The sequence below is a fragment of the Pygoscelis adeliae genome, unplaced genomic scaffold, assembly GCF_000699105.1.
Source record: "Pygoscelis adeliae isolate BGI_AS28 unplaced genomic scaffold, ASM69910v1 Scaffold183, whole genome shotgun sequence".
NCBI classification, from domain to species: domain Eukaryota; kingdom Metazoa; phylum Chordata; class Aves; order Sphenisciformes; family Spheniscidae; genus Pygoscelis; species Pygoscelis adeliae.
The window spans coordinates 417145-435477 of record NW_008824536.1 but is presented as its reverse complement, the minus strand read 5'-3'; the positions used below and the strand labels follow the sequence as shown (position 1 = coordinate 435477).

The 18333-nt window shown below is 37.6% G+C and overlaps 1 protein-coding gene across 4 annotated transcripts in view; it reads left to right on the top strand.

The window, feature by feature from the left end:
* The window catches only part of TJP1 (tight junction protein 1), a 50435-nt gene that overhangs the window by 9564 nt on the left and 22538 nt on the right, over positions 1–18333 (top strand). For all 4 annotated transcript variants that reach the window (XM_009321568.1, XM_009321567.1, XM_009321566.1 and 1 more), the window contains exons 2-14: positions 1476–1600; positions 1811–1913; positions 3387–3666; positions 4296–4399; positions 5151–5319; positions 5683–5827; positions 12182–12318; positions 14779–14884; positions 15728–15878; positions 16413–16521; positions 17200–17419; positions 17841–18025; positions 18160–18255. In XM_009321568.1, the coding sequence (XP_009319843.1) occupies positions 1476–1600; positions 1811–1913; positions 3387–3666; positions 4296–4399; positions 5151–5319; positions 5683–5827; positions 12182–12318; positions 14779–14884; positions 15728–15878; positions 16413–16521; positions 17200–17419; positions 17841–18025; positions 18160–18255 (1930 nt within the window). The remainder of the gene's footprint in view (positions 1–1475; positions 1601–1810; positions 1914–3386; positions 3667–4295; positions 4400–5150; positions 5320–5682; positions 5828–12181; positions 12319–14778; positions 14885–15727; positions 15879–16412; positions 16522–17199; positions 17420–17840; positions 18026–18159; positions 18256–18333) is intronic.

The window sequence follows — 18333 nt, the reverse complement described above, 5'->3', positions numbered from 1 at the left end:
TCTTAAAAATGGGGGTTATGTTTCCCCTTTTCCAGCCAGTGGGAACTTCTCCGGACTGCCACGACTTCTCAAATACAATGGATAGTGGCTTAGCAACTTCATCTGCCAATTCCTTCAGGACCCGTGGATGGATCTCATCGGGTCCCATGGACTTGTGCACCTTCGGGTGCCTTAGATGGTCTCGAACCTGATGTTCTCCCACAGTGGGCGGCTCTTCATTCTCCCAGTCCCCGCCTTTGCCTTCTGTGGCTTGGGTGGTGAGGCTCGAGCACTTGCCAGTGAACACCGAGGCAAAACAAACTTTGTTTTAATGCTGTACGGTCCTATTCACTGCTTACAGGCTAAATCTGGACTATCTTTTTTTATGATTTCTGTTTTGGGGGGAAATAGAAAACAGGTTTTTTGAGCAGTAATTACTGTCTGAAAAGCGGAATGTCATGTGTCTTACAGCCAGATGCAGACTGCCATGTTGCTTCTGCTGTCACTGTAAGGTTATGAAACTCATTGCTAAAGCTGGGTCATGTTTGTTGAAAAGTCTGAAAAAGAAAGGGATACGTCTGCCAGCATGGAGTGTATGCTGTGTGAAATGGAGAGGAGGAATTGACTGAAACCTGATCTTTTCCATCCAGTGACTGTATTATGCATAGCCAAAAATTCCAGAATAAATTCTTGAGCAAAATACAGCATTTAAACAGTAATATCCTTCTGACTGTTTTCTGGGCAATAATGGAAGAGCTAGATAGTTTGCAAATCAGTTATATTTGGAAAGTTTATTTCCCACCCTCACTGCTTCCAGGCAGAAATGTAAGCATCATTGTTGTATCTTGAAATATCTAACAGGAATAACTTTTCAGAGGCATTGACCTTGCTGTAGTGGCAGGTCACCCTAGAGGGAAAAGATTGAAGCAAATTACTTTTGTTAAGATGCAGATGACTTGCAAGTGCTGACAAGGTTTTGATGTATTTAATGGTACAAGATCTTGGTATTATTCCTGAGAACTGAGCCTGAAGTCATACTACTGTGTGCTGCGATCCTGTCAGTTCCTGAGCTAAGCGAGGTCAAGCTGGGTAAATACCATAATGTGAAACCTCAAAGAAAGTGTTGCAGGAAGTGATATGGGTTTGAATCAGTATCTCAACACAGTGGTATAGTATGTTGTGCTTCTGAAGATTGAGGTCTTACTAATGACCACCTGAGGCCAGGCCATAAAAATGCAAATGGGAATGCTAATACTTTTCTCTTGGGAGAGATTGGGTAGTTAGTCTGAAACTCTCTGCCTTCCAAAAGTGTTTTTTAATTTATTTTTTATCTCTCTCCTGTTCTTGCATTGCATAGCATTGCATGGTTCATTGATCCTTCTTTCTTCCAAAAAGCTGTATTCATCCCATAGGACCTTTTTGTGTTTGACACAGGAATGTGAATTGTGACCATGTAAATATTAGAAAGTAAAAATATTTCTCTTGTTACATTATAGGCCCCTGGATTTGGATTTGGTATTGCAATATCTGGAGGAAGAGATAATCCTCACTTTCAGAGTGGTGAGACATCAATAGTTATTTCTGATGTGCTGAAAGGAGGCCCAGCAGAAGGACTGCTACAGTAAGTGCCAGACTATACTTGGCTTCTGATTTGGGGGGCATTCATCTTTGTCAGCGGTAGCTTAACCTTCTAATTGTTTTGCTCTCAGGATATCTATCTGTAACTGTTTGTATAGTAGGTTTATAATACAGGTTCAGGGACACTCATTCCCCAACATTTTCCCCTTGGCATAAAGTATTTATACTGTGCATTGTGATGTTTTTCATTTAGAGAAAATGATCGTGTTGCAATGGTTAATGGAGTTTCAATGGATAATGTCGAGCATGCATTTGCTGTTCAGCAGCTGAGGAAAAGTGGGAAGAATGCCAAAATTGTAAGTGAATGTGAATGTCTTGAAGATTTAAGCTTACTTAAATTCCGTAGTTATAGAGCAAAAGTGAAATGGTGTAATGTCTGCTATGAAATACTTGCATGATGCAAGGTGCTTGCATAATACCTGTGTGATGCTTCAGGTTTAAGTGATGATCATGACATGTTTATCATGTGGGTCACTTAAATTTTTTTTTTTTTTTTTTTAATGTGAATGATGATGTTTGGGTAGTGTGGAACTGGATACTTCAGACTCCTTTTCTTTACGGTAAAGTTCTCAGTTTGCCAAAAGCTCAGTTCTCAGCTTTTGTTTAATATTTCTTTGCTTTCTTGAGTGCACTTCTGTCAAGTTTTTCAAAGGCTGGTGTATGCTAAAGGACTTTACCAACTGTTCAGGCACTAACATAGTTCTTGTTATGCTCAGTAAACAGTTTGCCAAAATAAAGTATAATTATCTTAATTCCTATAATTTTGTAGGCTTATTCAAAGTGGTTGGCTTTTGAACTTTGCAAAACAGAACAGGTCATCACTAAAGGGTAGTAATCTGGCTTTGTGTAGAAGTTTTGAGATTTATGTTACAAAAAATAGAACACAAATGCACAATGTTTAACAATTCTTAATTCAGGAAAACAGACTTCTAGGGCTTGTAGGAAAGCTTTTGTGCTGACAGATTTCTAGTGCTCTTGTGTGCTTTATTAAAGTTGCAAAAAATTGTGTTGTGTTATTACATTTGTAGACTTAGCAATTCTTTAAAGCTTACACAAAACAAAATGTGTGGCAAGCTGTGCAGGGCTTTCGGTGTCTTAAGCATTTGGTGTGTAGATTTATGTAGAGAAAAGCAATTAATGGTATAACTTGGTTCAGTTCTGTAACATATAGCACATAAACCTCTAAACAGGGTTGGGTCTTATTCTGGAAACAGCTGTCTATGTCAGTGCAAACCAACTTTGAACTTTCAGCGGGAATGTTCTCCTTCCTCTGTGGCTTGCATAAACATTGCTTTGGAAGATTGGGAGGCTTCAAACTTGAAGAGAATTACTGTCAATAACATACTGAGTATACAGTAGATTACATGTTAGCAAAAGAAGTTTTTAGCAGTGCCAGTAACTGATTTGTGGGTTTAAGCAAAGAGAGAGGGCATTCAAATATGCAGCTCTGCGAAGACAGAATATCGCGTTATACTACAATCGCTGTTATTCTTATCCTTTTTCCACTTTTGCAGAAGCAAACAAAGGACTAAAACAACCGTAAAAACAAACATACCCTTCCCCTCAAAAACAGGTTTCTAGTAATCTGTATTGATGAGTCTCCTGTATTAATTGGATAGAATTTTATAATGAGGATGCAAGAATTCAGAGCATTCACAAATACATCTGTATGTTTTCTTTTGAGTTTTGGGATTAGCTTGGCTTCTGACGTTTAGTAACACCATTAGCATTGCACAGCCAGAGGGCTGATAACTAGTGTTTGGTTGTAGACTATCCGAAGGATGAAGAAAATTCAGATTCCAGTGGCTCGACCAGAACCTGAACCAGTGTCTGAAAATGAGGACGATAGCTATGATGAAGAGATACGTGATCCAAGAAGCAGCCGTGGTGGTCCAAGTGCCAACAGAAGGCATGAGAAGAGCTGGGTAAGAGATCGAAGCGCTAGCAGAGAGAGAAGCTTATCACCGAGATCAGACAGAAGGTCGGTTACTTCCAGTCAGCCTGCAAAACCTACCAAAGTAACACTGGTGAAATCGAGGAAAAATGAAGGTAACTTGTATGTTATTCTCTTGGTAAGACTTGCTGGTCTTTAAAGGCCAACTGCTTCAGTCAATGTTGTGTTAAGGGCTTCATGGACTGTATGAACAGTGCTGTTAATAGTTTGTTTGCCCATTTTACCAGTAGCTAGCTGAAAACTTAAGAACTGCTATTGTATTCCTGGTGGTATTTTTCATATTCCAAAATACATGTGCTTAATTAAGGGTGAAGTATTACATAGTGTAAACAAATCCCAACTGTGCACCTGACATCTGGTCGTCAGTGGCTACATACCTTCCGTATGTATGTAGGATACTTCAGTATCCTTCCATATACTTCAGTTGAGTCTTTATTGTCTGTCTTGTTTGAAAGAGGGAAAATTGTAGGTAGTATCTAAATTAAGCTATTAAACAACAGCTATGATTAGAGGCAGAGTTAGAAAAGAGATTGATATAATGGTAAATTCATAGCGTAATTCCACTACAGCCCTTCATGTGCCAAGTTCACTCTCCTCTTTGTGTTTCCAGTGTAAATGTTGTGTAAAGCAGTGTTGTAAATCTTCGGATACCTCCCTCCTTTTTTTTTTTTTTTTGCTGTAGCTTCATCAGTTTTCTTTTTTTCTTTATTGCTGTTTTATCAAGAGTATGGTCTACGGTTGGCAAGCCACATATTTGTGAAAGAAATATCGCAGGATAGCCTGGCAGCAAGAGATGGCAATATTCAGGAAGGAGATGTTGTGCTGAAGGTATAGTAAATGGTGGTGGTGTTGGTTCAAAGGGAAAACTCATTGATATAACTGTTCTTAGAATTAGCTATCTCTTAATTCCATAATTATTGTTAGTAGAAGATGTATTTTTTTTATTAAATTATTTCAAAGATCAATTAATTTAAGTATAAATCAACCTCTCTAAGGGAAGGAAAATTATGAAGCCTTTTTGTTTTTTCGGTTTTGATCCCCAGGCCTTATTCAGACAAATAGTGCCCGCTGTAAATGCATAATAGAAAACATTTGGGATGGTATGAGACTTTGGCCCTATGTGCATAGTTATACAATATAATGTTGTGGAATTGTGCTGTTGAGCAACACTAGGACTTGCCTTCAGGTTAAATTTTGATTTTTGTAGAAATCAATATACCTAGGGATTTTTAAGTCATACTAACAAACTTTATTTCAAGATACTGCTGTAAACGTGTTGGTGCAGAAAAATATACCATTCCTTACTCTGCTGAGTATAGCAGTACTGATTCAAAAAACATAACTAATATTTTAAAAGTTTTGTGGTAGAGGCTTTGTCTTTGAAAGATGAAAATAATTTTCTATATTATGTTATAGTTTGAATGAGCCCAATAGTATTCCATTGTGTTGTGGTAATTTGATAAATATCTCTAGCTATTTCTAAATATCGTCAGACAGAAAACCACTATCTTTACTGGAGATTCATTGTTGGGTGTTTTTTCAGTAAGTTTATATCTGCTCTTTTCTTACTCTGTTCCAGATAAATGGCACAGTGACGGAAAATATGTCCTTAGCAGATGCAAAAACACTAATAGAAAGGTCAAAAGGCAAGTTGAAGATGGTTGTTCAGCGAGATGAACGAGCTACGCTGTTGAATGTCCCTGATCTTTCTGACAGTATTCATTCTGCTAATGCTTCAGAAAGAGATGGTGAGTATAAATAAACTTGATTTGCAAAGGGAGAGAATAATTCCCTGTGTTGTGAAGATGTGAAATACCTAAGTGGGATGAGAGGGTGGGGAGGAGAAGAGTTAGAAGTAAGATTGTCATATGGGTAAATTCTTGTTTGAACGTGATTTGAAATCCATACCTGCGAAAACAGTGGAGAAAAAGATACAGTTCCTATTCTTGCAATTATTCTTTCAGGAATATTAAGTTTAGTTGTTTTGAAATAATAAACATAGACTTAACATCTTCATAAAAATTCTCTGCAAAAGCTTATTTCCATTTGAGCAGGTCACGCCACCATTTTAATTACAATCATTTCATGAAAAAACAACTTTTATTTAACAGACATTTCAGAAATTCAGTCGCTGGCATCAGATCATTCCAACCGATCACATGACAGGCCCCGCCGCAGTCGTTCACGATCTCCTGACCAGAGGTCAGAGCCTTCAGACCATTCCAGACATTCTCCACAGCAGCCCAGCAACGGCAGGTGACGGCAGCGTTGTATTATTTTTAAATCAACTATTTAATGTAACATATAAGTTGTAGGAGTGCTTGGATTTGTACAGTGTGACAAATGTGATGCAGAGCTATGGTAGTGGTAATACAGCATTCTTTCTCTCAAGAGATGCAGCTGATAATGATCCAAATTTTCTTAGACTTCAGGAGAAATTGAACCTTTAACTTCAGTGTTACCCCTTTTTTAAACATAATCTTAGAGTATGGTTGTATGAATGGCAATTTGAGTTTGATAGTGATATATGTTATTGAAGCATATGCAATTACATTTTGGTTTTAGAAAGCAGTTAGCTGCAAGGATATTTGAGATGACTAGTAGCACAGTTCTCATAGAATGTCCAACCTGAGTAAACTTGTTGAAATCTTGCTTTATTTAGGCATAGGCTTTTTATTTTCCTCACTAGCCTTCTTTAAAAGTTATCTTATGTTTCTGAATACATTTAATTCCTACAAAATAAGGTGTATTGCACAGCAGATTTAGCTTTTGGAATGTAGTTTTTAATATTTGAAATTAGTAGTGGGACATTCATGATAATTCTGAAGTAGGTAAGTCTAATTTTATATGAATTCAGAAAGAAGTAACCTATTGCATGATTTGGAATTTTTTTCTTCTGCCATATGAAACTTTAGTCTTGAATAACATAAATCTGTCCTGTTCTGCATTTCCACAGTTTGTTGGAAATTGATATTTTAATTTATTGAAATAGAATTTCTATGTTGGATTTTAGATTCTACTAAATATTTCTAAGAGAAAAGTTTACCTTCTGAGTGTTCGTAGATGATAGAGCAAAAGTTAGAATTGATCTGTTGCAAATTCCAAATTCAGAGCCTGTATCTGAAGATTTTTAGATGTTGTCAAAAATTCTGAGAAACAAATTGCAGCTGGCTGTTCCATAAAACTAAGATATGCCCAATTGGCTATTAATAACATTTTGTTTGCCGAAGGAGAAAGTAACACTTATACCTTCAAGGTTTTTAGTCTTTTAAGGGATAATAAAACTGCAAGGCAGATCTTAACCTGCCTGTACTGATTTGGGTTATGGAATACAGACATTGAAGAGAAGCAAAAATGTATGTTGTTTGGAGGGACCACAAGGCATGAAAGTTTGTTTTCAAGTAGGAACCCCATATTAGTGGGAAAAACTTAAAAGCAGAGTCCCAGATGCAGGGATTTGATTGTGAAGGTTGTGAGGTCTCTGTCGGATTTAAAACCTTTATTTCTTGACATGCATTTCTAATGCAGTGTGAAAAGGGCTCGGGGCAGGGGGGGGAATCCATCAAAACTGAAACTATGACTGACTTACCCTAGTGTTAGTGCTTTCCTGTCCTATTACAGTGGTTTAGGTAGATGGTCACTTCCTCCCTATGGACTACACTGTCAGAAGAATTAAATCCTTCCTGAGAAGGAACTTTGAAGTTATCTCAACTTTGAATGCATCCGCTATATCTACTTTATGAACAAGAGCTACCTTGGCATGGATTGACTTCCTGTTGGACATGTCCCTTTCAAGATCAGAAAGTCTGGGCCCTGAGCCACATAAAGAAAAACATGTTAAAAGCAGCTTCTCTTTGTAGTGGTTATTTGTGCAAGTTCAAATCTGCTGTAAGATCAAACTAGTTGCAACTGTTTCATTTTTTAAAATTTGGTGAAAAATCTGGAGGGGAAAAAAAGCTTGAGAACAACAAGCTGAGGAAGAAAAGGTGCAAAAAGTCCTCAAACTGAGTTTAAGGAGGACATTAAAAATGGATTTAAGATAATGAGTCTTTATTTAGACCCTGTTCTGCCAAGTGTTTGTATGTTAATGAGGCAAGAAATCCCAGGGGAATCCTCTTAGTCCTTTCATACAAGCTTAACTACAGACTGACACTTCTAAGTGTGCACTAGAGTACAGAAATCTGCTGCCAGACTTGCTTCAGTATTACTTTGGGGTCTGGCAGGGTCTTCAATGTTGTCCACCTTTCAGTATTCCATAGTGGTATGTACACGTGCGCCTGCAGTTTTCCTGGATATAGAATTTCCACAACAATTGCTATTTGAACATTCTGTCAAAGCGTTAAATAGTACTTGTAGTTTTCTTTAGTCCAGAGGAAGTTCACAGATGTCTCTTGAATAGTCTTTCTAAAACTCAGATTCTAGAACATGTTCTTCTTAATCTACTAATAAAAAGGGCTAGTTACACTTGCACATTTTGGGTTGTTTTTTTTTTTTTTTCCCTTCACTTGTGGACGATTGCAAATTACCCGTAGTCAGTCGTTAAGATTCATTCTCTGGATTCTTTTCAATACTCATAGCCCTGGAGACTTTGAAAATTTGTAGCCATCTGATACTGAATTAGGTCCTAAGTGAAATATAAGATACAAATATGTCCTGGCTTTGAGGAGGAGCTCTCTGGGCAGATCATGTTTTAAAGGTTAAGTATAGTTATAAAGGATACATAGAATTTTAAAGGTATGCAGAACAACTGTTTAGGCAGACGAAAAATGCATCTTAAATATAGAATGTCAGATAACATAAGGCAACTTTGTATAATCTGTTAAGTGCTGTACTTAAAAAGCTAGAATGAGCAAAAGAGGTCTCTGCACCCTAAGTTGGAGAGTACTTGTGGAGAAGTATCATATATACTCTTTCTTACCTATCTGGTCTTACTGCTGGCAGTAACAAGTTGTTAAGCTAGGTAAGCTTTTGGTGTGACCCATCCTGAAAGGCGGCATTTACAGCCAGGTGCTGGCAAGCCTGCCAGATTACATCTCTGGACTGCCCTCTACCAATTGAAAGAACTCCCACTTGGGAACTCTCTCTCCTATGCTGCATTCCTCACCTGGGTACTGGAATAGCAAAAACATTTTCTGGTATGTTTAACATTTCAGCCTCATCAAGAAAGATGTGGTAGCTTGAAGAGATCCCTGTAGAGGTTGTTATTTCTGGAAGGATGAGGTTGACTTCCGTAATACAGTTGTGAATTTATATATAGCACAAGAGATTTGTTGTTCTGTCCATTTTCTAAACAAGTTGAAAAAATGGAATATAGGACAAAAATCAACCCTATTTTGAATGTATTTAGGAAGATGCCTGTTGGCTCTTACTGTCTTCTCATGCTAAACAGTTTGACATGTGCTAAAAACACATTTGGAAAGAGCCTGCACGTTCATATTTTTCAGCACGTTTTCTGTGCAAACAAACATTGTGTGTTGTGGACAATCGTCTTTTTTTTTTTTTCCTGATCTGAAGCAGTAGCCACAATTGATCACACTAGTGCGTAGCTGACTGCATTTTGTGACTGAAGGTTATTTAAAAATGCTTCTGTTAGGCATACTTTAAAAAAAAAGGAGGGGGGGGAGGGAGGAAGTGAGGTAAAGGGGCCCTGACACAGCACAGATGTTAAACAATAGTGTTACAGTGCACACAGTGAACAACACTTTTGTCTCTTGGGAAGTGCAGCTGTCAGTTTTTTAACAAGTTTCTATCACCTAGAACCAGTGACAGCATTGAGTTTTTTTCCTGCATTATCTTGCGATGTGAAATATTCAGTACTTGCTGGACAACTTAAGCAAAATCAAGAAAAATTCTACTTTCCTGTTGTTCTGATTTTTCCCTGTTGTTCTGTCACAATTCTGTTTCTATTAGCTTTTTCCCATTTAAACTTTGTTGTCTTATGTAGAATAGAACTGACCTTTTGCAGGCATTTTAGTTGGCAGGGTGTATTTGCCTACATGCATAGCAGTAGCCCTGTCTAGAAGCATATTGCCTCAGATATTTACCTGACTATTTTGTGCTATGTTCTCAGTGTCTTTATTTTAGTTACTGGTCTTGAGAGCCATTTTCTTCCATATTTGTGCTCTTTTTTGATATATGCAGGTATAAAAGCAGCATAAAATTACAGTGGTTTTGGACTGTGTGGAGAGGAAATGTAAAATGAACTTTGTCCTTGTGTAGTAACTGCAGTATTTTTGGCCTTATTTTTAAAGCAGAGATACTCCTATTTTGGAATAATGCTTCTGTTAAGCATTAGGAGATGCTTGGAAACAGGTAGCGAGGGCTCATGGGGAAATTGACTGTAATATCTCATTAACTAGTGCTCGTTACCCAAAAAATCTTTGGACGGAGAGGGGAATTAGTTGTAGCTTACATTACTACAGGACTTTTTTTGTCTGTGAGACACTTAGTATGCATTTAAACAGCTAAATGTATGTGTCTCTTTTTTAATGAGCCAGGAACTATTTTCAAGGGAATGAGGAGTCCAGTCATATTTTAGTCTTGTGCTGGAAGTAAAATACATAAGCTTTTAGCTTATGCACTTAATATTATGCACAAATGAAAATATGCTGGGGGTCTGAAAGAGGAATAAGAAATTTTTTGTCAGTGAAGTTTGGGAACAAAGTAGAAGGATAAATGCTTACTTTTCCTTTTGCTAGACATAATGGTTTTAGCACCATTTTAATCAACTCTGGAAGCCCCCAAAAACGGGTTTATCTGAATAAAAAAGGCACAAATAAGGATTTTAAAAAATTAGGCTGCTCTACTTGTTTTTACCAATGACTTATAACAAGATGGTTGTTTACAATGCAAGGGTGCCTGTGTCTTCCCACATTGTTGTGATGATTGCAGTATTTTTCTGTATTCTGGGGTTTTTTTAGCTGCCTTCAGGCACACAGTTTGAAAACTGGCAGAAGAAAGTAGTGAAAAGTCTTAGTATGTCTTGGCTGAATAGCTAAGCTTTGTTTCTGATGTCTCAAAGTTCACATTGCTTCAGGAAAGCACATTCTGCTTGTATTGAGATGTTTACTATTTCTTTTATTCTTTCTTACACGTCTTGAATGAGTAGATTTGCTGGGTTCTGTTTTCCTAAGTCGTACTTCAACTCTTGAAGTATTGGTTCTGATTAAAATAACCAGTCTTTAATTTGTATAATGGATTTTTTTGGATACATTTGTACTTTATGGGGAGTGATATTCATTACTGCTTAGTAGCACCATCTAGCTGTTGGTAGTGAAAAACTTCTCTTCTCCCCCCCCCCCCCCCACCCACACCCCCCCTTTTTTGAGAGTGAGACCTCTCCTTTATGAGAGATGGACTTGCGCCTATTGACCAAGCTGTTGTTATCTTTGGGGAAGTACCTTTTTTCCCCTCCTTGGCAATTAAGTCTGATATTATATATAAAGCTGTGATTTGTTTGTGTCTGTCTCCTCTCAAATACTTTCTATATCCTTGCTTATTTGCCAACTCTTGGGAGTTGAATAGATATTTTGAGCATCTCTTTTTTTTTTTTTTTTTTTTTAAAGACTGTACGTGCTCTGGAATTAAGACTGTCTCTTTGGTATATTGATCTGTTTTTGTTTTTTCCAGCTGATTATTAATGTTCATCTGCTCAGACCCTATGAAACCATTTACTATTCAACGGATAGCAGTATAACAGTTAACATTTCAACATACAGCATACGTTCTGTTCAGTTCTGCTATGGTACAGCTGGTAGCTGTACCTCTATATAACAATATAAAAATACCTGATCTTTTGAGCTAAAGGAATAGAAATTATGTTCTTTTGAGCTTTAGCTGCTCTCATCATTTAAAGAACAAGAGAATTTTTTTCTTTTCTAACTTGTCATATATGCCTTTGTTTTACACTGTAAGCATGTATAGGAAATGCATAAGAAGCAGGGAGTTGTCTTTTTACTAAAATACATGGATGACTGAGTGTATGAGAACTACTCCTGTCTTGTAATAGCTGTGGATTGAAGGCCGCATCCTCTCTGAAGACTGAGAAATCCGGGGCATGTTTGTGTTCTACCTTTTATCTCTGCAAAGCGCTACCAAGAGCCACACTGGCAGCACTTGTGTTCCAGGGCGGCTGCCACACAAAGGAGAAGATGAATTAGCTTGATCACAGCAAAGCCTAAGAATTAAGTCTAAAAATCCATGATTTCTACAGGGAGGGGTGAGAAAAAGACCATCATAGCTGCTCTTCTCTCCTTCTTCCCTTTGCTTCTCAATTTCTTACGTAGCTTTCAATATACAGCACGTGTGTGACTTCTGTGCTTGAAGCAGAGAGCAGTCTGTTTCACCACGTCCTTCCCCTTTCCAAATAGCCATATCTAGAGAAGTCCTTTATTAACATGAAGTTAGGGACAAAATGCTCGGATTTAGAAATGGTAAAAATTATTAATAATATGATAGTCTAAGAACAAAACCTTGTTAAATAGTAATTGGTAATTCATTACCACCAAACCTGACCTTCATGAATGACAGGATTTATTCTTTAGTCTTAGTAGACCAAGGTCATAGAAACAATTCTATATGCAGAGTGGAATCTCTTTTTTTCTAATATAGTCTTCGAAGCAGAGAAGACGAGAGAATAACTAAACCGGGAGCTGTCTCTACACCTGTAAAGAATGCAGATGATACTTCTAAAACTGTGGAAGAGGTGGCAGTCGAAAGAACTGAAAAACAAACTCCACCACTCCCAGGTAAAAACACTAAAATATATTAATTATGCGTGTTGTTGAGAACGGATGACCAGTAAAGACTTCATGCCATTGCATATTTGTGGAATGATTTCTAAAGTCTTAAAACAGACCATGTCCTAATTATTTTTATTTCTGAATACTAACAGTCTTTATAACCATAACCCCATTTATATCTTAGAGTTTCGGTCCTGAAAACCTAAGCTGTGGGGTCTGCCCATTATATATAGGGGTCAGACTTCAGTGTTCAGAGCTGTATTTATAGGTGATGGTCATGAAGAGCTTTGTCCTGATCGCTCAAGCAAGGTTAAAATCAGTCATTTCTTTTCTGAGAGTCAAGCAGTAGACTGGTTCTTATGGGTTACTGTAGCACACTATATTTAAACAAGGATGTAGTTAAGCCTGTTTAGAAGGACTGTTCCCAAGACACAACTCAAAACACTCTGAAATGCTTTGTTACTGTAGCGCTTACTAGCTGCAGTCATGGACCAAGAAGGCATTTTAACAAGTGCAGAACAACTAATAAAACCAGAACAAAATCTCATTCCTTTTTTTCCAAAAGGGAAGGACAGACTCAATGGCAAGAGATAAAAGCTGGTTGGTGTAAAAAAGGGAAAAAGATGATATGGTGACAGGACACTGTTCTGGGCAGGCTGACTTGTAAGATTTTTGTTTACAGAATGAGGCACTTTGGTGGAATGATAAGTGGAGAAAGAGGAGCTGTGCAGATGGTTTAGAGGGAGCTGTTCTTGAAAGGCTGGGTAGGATGAGGAAAAAGCACATTCAAGCTTGAAAATATTTGAAGAGTTAAGCGATGAGCAGTGACACTTCTGCATGTGGTATTCAGTAGCTCAGTGAAGAATTGGAAGAGTTATGATGTTGATAGACTCTGAAAGACCTTGAAAGTGAGAACACAGTAGGTTTTCTGATGCAGCAGCCATTATTAAAAAGATTGTTATAGGAGGTGACCTTTTGCAGTGGTGTTATGAAAAGATGCAAATGAAGTAAATTTATATTTGCCAAGATAGAAAAAGGATGTGGTAATGAGATTAGAAAGATGAATTCTGTATTTCTATAAGATACTGAAGATTAATAATTAGCATAATACAAAGCTAGCCAGGATAGGAGACCCTTGAGATGGTTCTCAGTCCAAAATAATGTACTAATAATTGGTTTGAGGGACTGGCAAGCAAGTAATAAGTACTGTGGGGATTTTGATGGTTAGTGGGGAAGAAGAAATGTTCTGCTCTTGGGTGAATGGGAAGAGCCACATGGAAATACTTAGTTTGGATGGGAGGAGATGTAGGCCAGTACATAAAGATAGTATTTAAATTTGTGTCTGCAGATAAAATTAGCTTGCCATAATATACAGTCTGAGATAAAAAGGTGCAATAAAGGGCATAATCTGTTAAGAGCCTCACAGAAGACTCTAGGGAAATGAGGATTTTTCAAAGACTGTAATGAAAATGTGGTTAGAAAGGTAGTTGGCAGATTCTGTGACAGTTTGCTGCTTAGACTAAGGGCAGGACAACTGTCACGGTTGATTGTGTCAAAGGAGGGTGGAAGGAGAGTATTTGTTTAGAGGGATCATCAGAGGCTTATGCTAGGAAAGGGTCATTAAAGACTTAAAGGAAAATGCTATGTTACTGTGTGGGAAGGACAAAATTCACATTAGAAAAGGCATTATTACCAAATCTTTGTCTGAAATTCCCAATTTCAAACTAGTCTGTTCAGTCATTTGAAAGGAAGACAACACAGTCATTGGGAAGATCAGGGATATCAGACTAGTTTGAAGCCAGCCTAGTTTGAAATCAACTTTTTTCAAGCGTGCAGAGATAAGTCTTAAATACAAATTCTTCTAACGTGACTAGCCATGTAGAAGAGAAGAGCTTCTTTTAGTGCTCATTACTGAGGGAAGACTGCAGTGGCAGTTTCCTCCCAGTGACTCCAGAGAATCTATGCAGCAGAGCCATGGTAAGTGCTTATCTTTAAGAACCACCAACTGGACCAAAGTAAGTGTTGAAATCTGCTGACCTCAAGGCGTACAGCAGTAGTACAAGTGTCTGTGGTATTTTCGTTTCAAAAATTGAATTCTTGAGGGAAGAGAGCCAATGAAAATGACCGTTACGTCAGAGGGATCAAGGTGAGAAACAGCAGGGTTGAAAGTGGTCTTGCGAGCATGAAGCTTTCTAGTTCTTGTAGTTTTACCATGTTCAGAGTACTTAATGAAATACAAAGGAAGTTTTTAGATTTTTACTGAAGTAATAATTAGGCCAGTAATCATGCTGCTTTGAATGGCACAGTGAGAGTGTCTTCTGTTGTTTCAAGTTTCTACTATTTCACTTTTAAGTGGGGTAGAGGCAGTCTACTGAAGAAGTCATTAAGCTCTTATTTAAGTTAAGCTTTACTTTCTCATCTTTAAATGACCAAATGGACATTTGAAATCTTTTGATGTTTTAATAGAACCAAAGCCAGTGTATGCACAAGGAGGTCAGCCAGATGTGGATTTACCAGTCAGTCCATCTGATGGTCCTTTACCCAATTCAACCCATGAAGATGGAATGCTTCGGTAATGTAACTCTAAACTCCGTTCAAATTTGCCTGGTCCTTGAGTAAACCAAGCTTTTGTCCAAGGTGATGAATAACCTGTATAAATGGTCTGATGTAAAGTCCAATATGCTGTCCTGATACTTCTGTTCAGAAATATTAGGATGAAGACTTCAGGTTTATTCCTGAGCCTTGTTGACACTTACGTTGTGTAATATACCTTTTTTTAAGTCTATTATTTTTCTATGGAAATGAGCAGTTACAGTGATCAACTGCTGAAAAAAATTTGCAGTGTTTATCTCTCCTTGTGCACCCCCACGCCTCCTGCCCTGTCCCCATCTCCAGAGAGAGGAGAGATGCTGTAGCATATTCTTTTCCTTCCATAATAATTGGGGAGCAATGAAAAAGGTCACTGCAGAAATGTGCAACGTCATGACATGGAAATGAGGCTACTTCACTGGGATCTCCTTTATGGACATTAGCGTACATGAGAATAGATTTTAGTTTGGTTTCATCTCAAATTCATCTTTAGATCTAAAGATCTCTTTAGAGCCAAAATAGATCTATATGCCTGCACAGTTCTTTAAAAGGAGGAACATTTTTGGAAGAGAGTGTCAAAGTACCTCACTTAAATCACTCTATAAGTGTAAGACAGACAAACCCCACTAAACAAGTAAATACAGGTGTGTTTTTTGAAGTGCTGCTACTGAGTGTGTTGTAATACTGCAGTTGATAAGTGGTTAATGGTATGTGTAGCATAATATCCTCTAATTGAAATGATAGGCAAATTAGTTCTTTGCATGTGTTCAGTCTCAAATTTACCAGGATATTACACCTCTTAGTGGAATATTTTCTAAATCTCTAGGCCAAGCATGAAACTGGTAAAATTCAGAAAAGGAGATAGTGTGGGCTTGCGACTAGCAGGTGGCAACGATGTTGGCATATTTGTAGCTGGTGTTCTGGAAGACAGCCCTGCAGCAAAAGAAGGATTAGAGGAAGGGGACCAGATTCTCAGGGTATGTCAAAAACAATAACAATACAAATGTTTTGTTGTACCAAAGTAGGTTTTCTTTCTGTAGTATTGAATATATTGCCTTTGTAGTTTATACAGGTTTTTTTCTGTATGTGCTTATTAGATGACTTAACAGCAAAATCTCCTGTTACTGTACTGTTGCTAGGAAGGTTAGTAACATCCGATTTCTTTGGCTAATTCAGTTAATGAAGTTTGGATTTTTTTAACTGTTGGGTCACTAAATTGTCAGAGGGCTCTGTATGTTGCTGATGTTTATAGGTGCTCCATAATATTGATCTAAAGAACATAAAATGAACAGCTACCTATTATTCTGGAAGCTATGCTTTTATCAAGAAATAAAGTGGGAATATTTAGAGGTACAAGAGACATCTTGAGATGCATGCACTTGGTGTGTATGTATGAAACTGAATAAGCAAAAAAATCTTAGCAATAAGTTGATTTAGATTTCCCATTGTATAGTTAAATCTGTGTTATAATATCGTATGCTAAATCAAACTGATTATTTCATTGTTACCAGGTAAATAACGTAGACTTCACAAATATCATCAGAGAAGAAGCTGTCCTTTTTTTGCTTGATCTTCCTAAAGGTGAAGAAGTAACCATTTTAGCACAGAAGAAAAAAGACGGTAAATATTTGTATATCGGGAGCAATGTAGTAGACTGCTTGGAACAACATAAAAAGTATAGCAAATGATGACTAACTTCTGGCTTGCAGGAAATTGGCACCTTATGAAGACTATTAAGTTCTTTTGGCTTTGGGATAGGTTACTACTACAAATAGACTAGTGATTGATATTGTAACAGTACACCCCCCACCCCCCCCCAAACAAACAAACAAAATCCCCAAAACAAAACAACCCCCCAAAAACCCAAACAGAAAACCCCAGCAAAATAATCCCTAGCATCTGACAAAAGTATTCGCATTAAACCTTGGGGGGAGCAGGAGAGTCTTGTAGTTACGCTGTTGAAAATGAGTGTGTACACTGATGTGCATACACACACAAACTTCTTTACCAGTAACATTCATTCCTTCCAGGGGAACTGAATTAAGCTTGCACTAGCACCAAATTTTTGACCGTGAAAGTTGAATTTCTGTTGGTAGAGTTTGCTATTAATAGTTATGCTGCTTGAAATACAGCAGCTCTGAGACATTAAGGCTTCTTGAAGTAATATTATTATTTCTTATATTTAAAGCAAGGAGAATTAAGGTGAGGCACTGCTTTGAGCAATTCTTGCGAGCATTAGGACATCACTTGAACTTACATAACACTTTCCTATTTTGGCGTTTCTTTTTCTTTTTTCAGTTTATCGTCGCATTGTTGAGTCTGATGTAGGGGATTCTTTCTATATCAGAACTCATTTTGAATATGAAAAGGAATCTCCTTATGGACTAAGTTTCAACAAAGGTGAAGTGTTCCGGGTGGTGGACACTCTGTACAATGGCAAACTGGGTTCGTGGCTGGCAATTCGAATTGGCAAGAATCATAAGGAAGTCGAAAGAGGTATCATACCTAACAAAAACAGGTACGATCTTAAGATACTTAAATTGCTGTTTTAAAACTAAACTTTAAATTTTGCATCTATATAATGAATGACTGGACTTGTTTGCAGGACACTGGCTTATAGAACTGGGACAGTCAGAAAAAGTGACAAAGTGTTAAAACAAATTGGAGTTAAATATATGATCTATGGATTTGCTTTCGACTCTTGTACAGTCCGTGAAAAAAAAAAACAAACAACCTTAAAACTTTCTTTTCAATACAAGAGACAAGGCTGAAATGTGATATCAGCCTCAGTAGTTCTAGCTTGTACTTTCTAATACAGAAACAGCAAAAGCTTGAATCAGCAGGTGGTAGTGTTTTTTTGGAAGTGTAAGCTTGCTAGTCAAGCATTACTTCAGAAGCTGACTTCCTTGATAACTGGTTGGGATTCGTTGTCATCTTAGAGCTGAGCAACTAGCCAGCGTACAGTACACGCTTCCAAAGACAGCAGGAGGAGATCGAGCAGATTTTTGGAGATTCCGCGGTTTGCGTAGCTCAAAAAGAAATCTCCGAAAAAGCAGAGAAGATCTTTCTGCCCAACCTGTTCAGACAAAGTTTCCAGCCTATGAAAGAGTTGTTCTTCGGGAAGGTATGGCTTTGTTTTTACTGTTGCAGGTTAACAGGTTTGTGTGGTTTGCTTTGTATTGGCCTATGTATTTAAAAATATCTTGCATTTGTTTTAAGCAATCTATATATTTTGACTTTTTTTTCCTTCAATTCTAGCTGGGTTTCTCAGACCTGTAACCATTTTTGGTCCAATAGCTGATGTTGCGCGGGAGAAACTTGCTAGAGAAGAACCAGATATATTTCAAATTGCAAGTAAGTGTGAGATCAGGTTTTTCTGCTGTTATGGAATAGTCAACTTTCTTTTGCTAGGTTGGTTGTTTCTGCAGTATT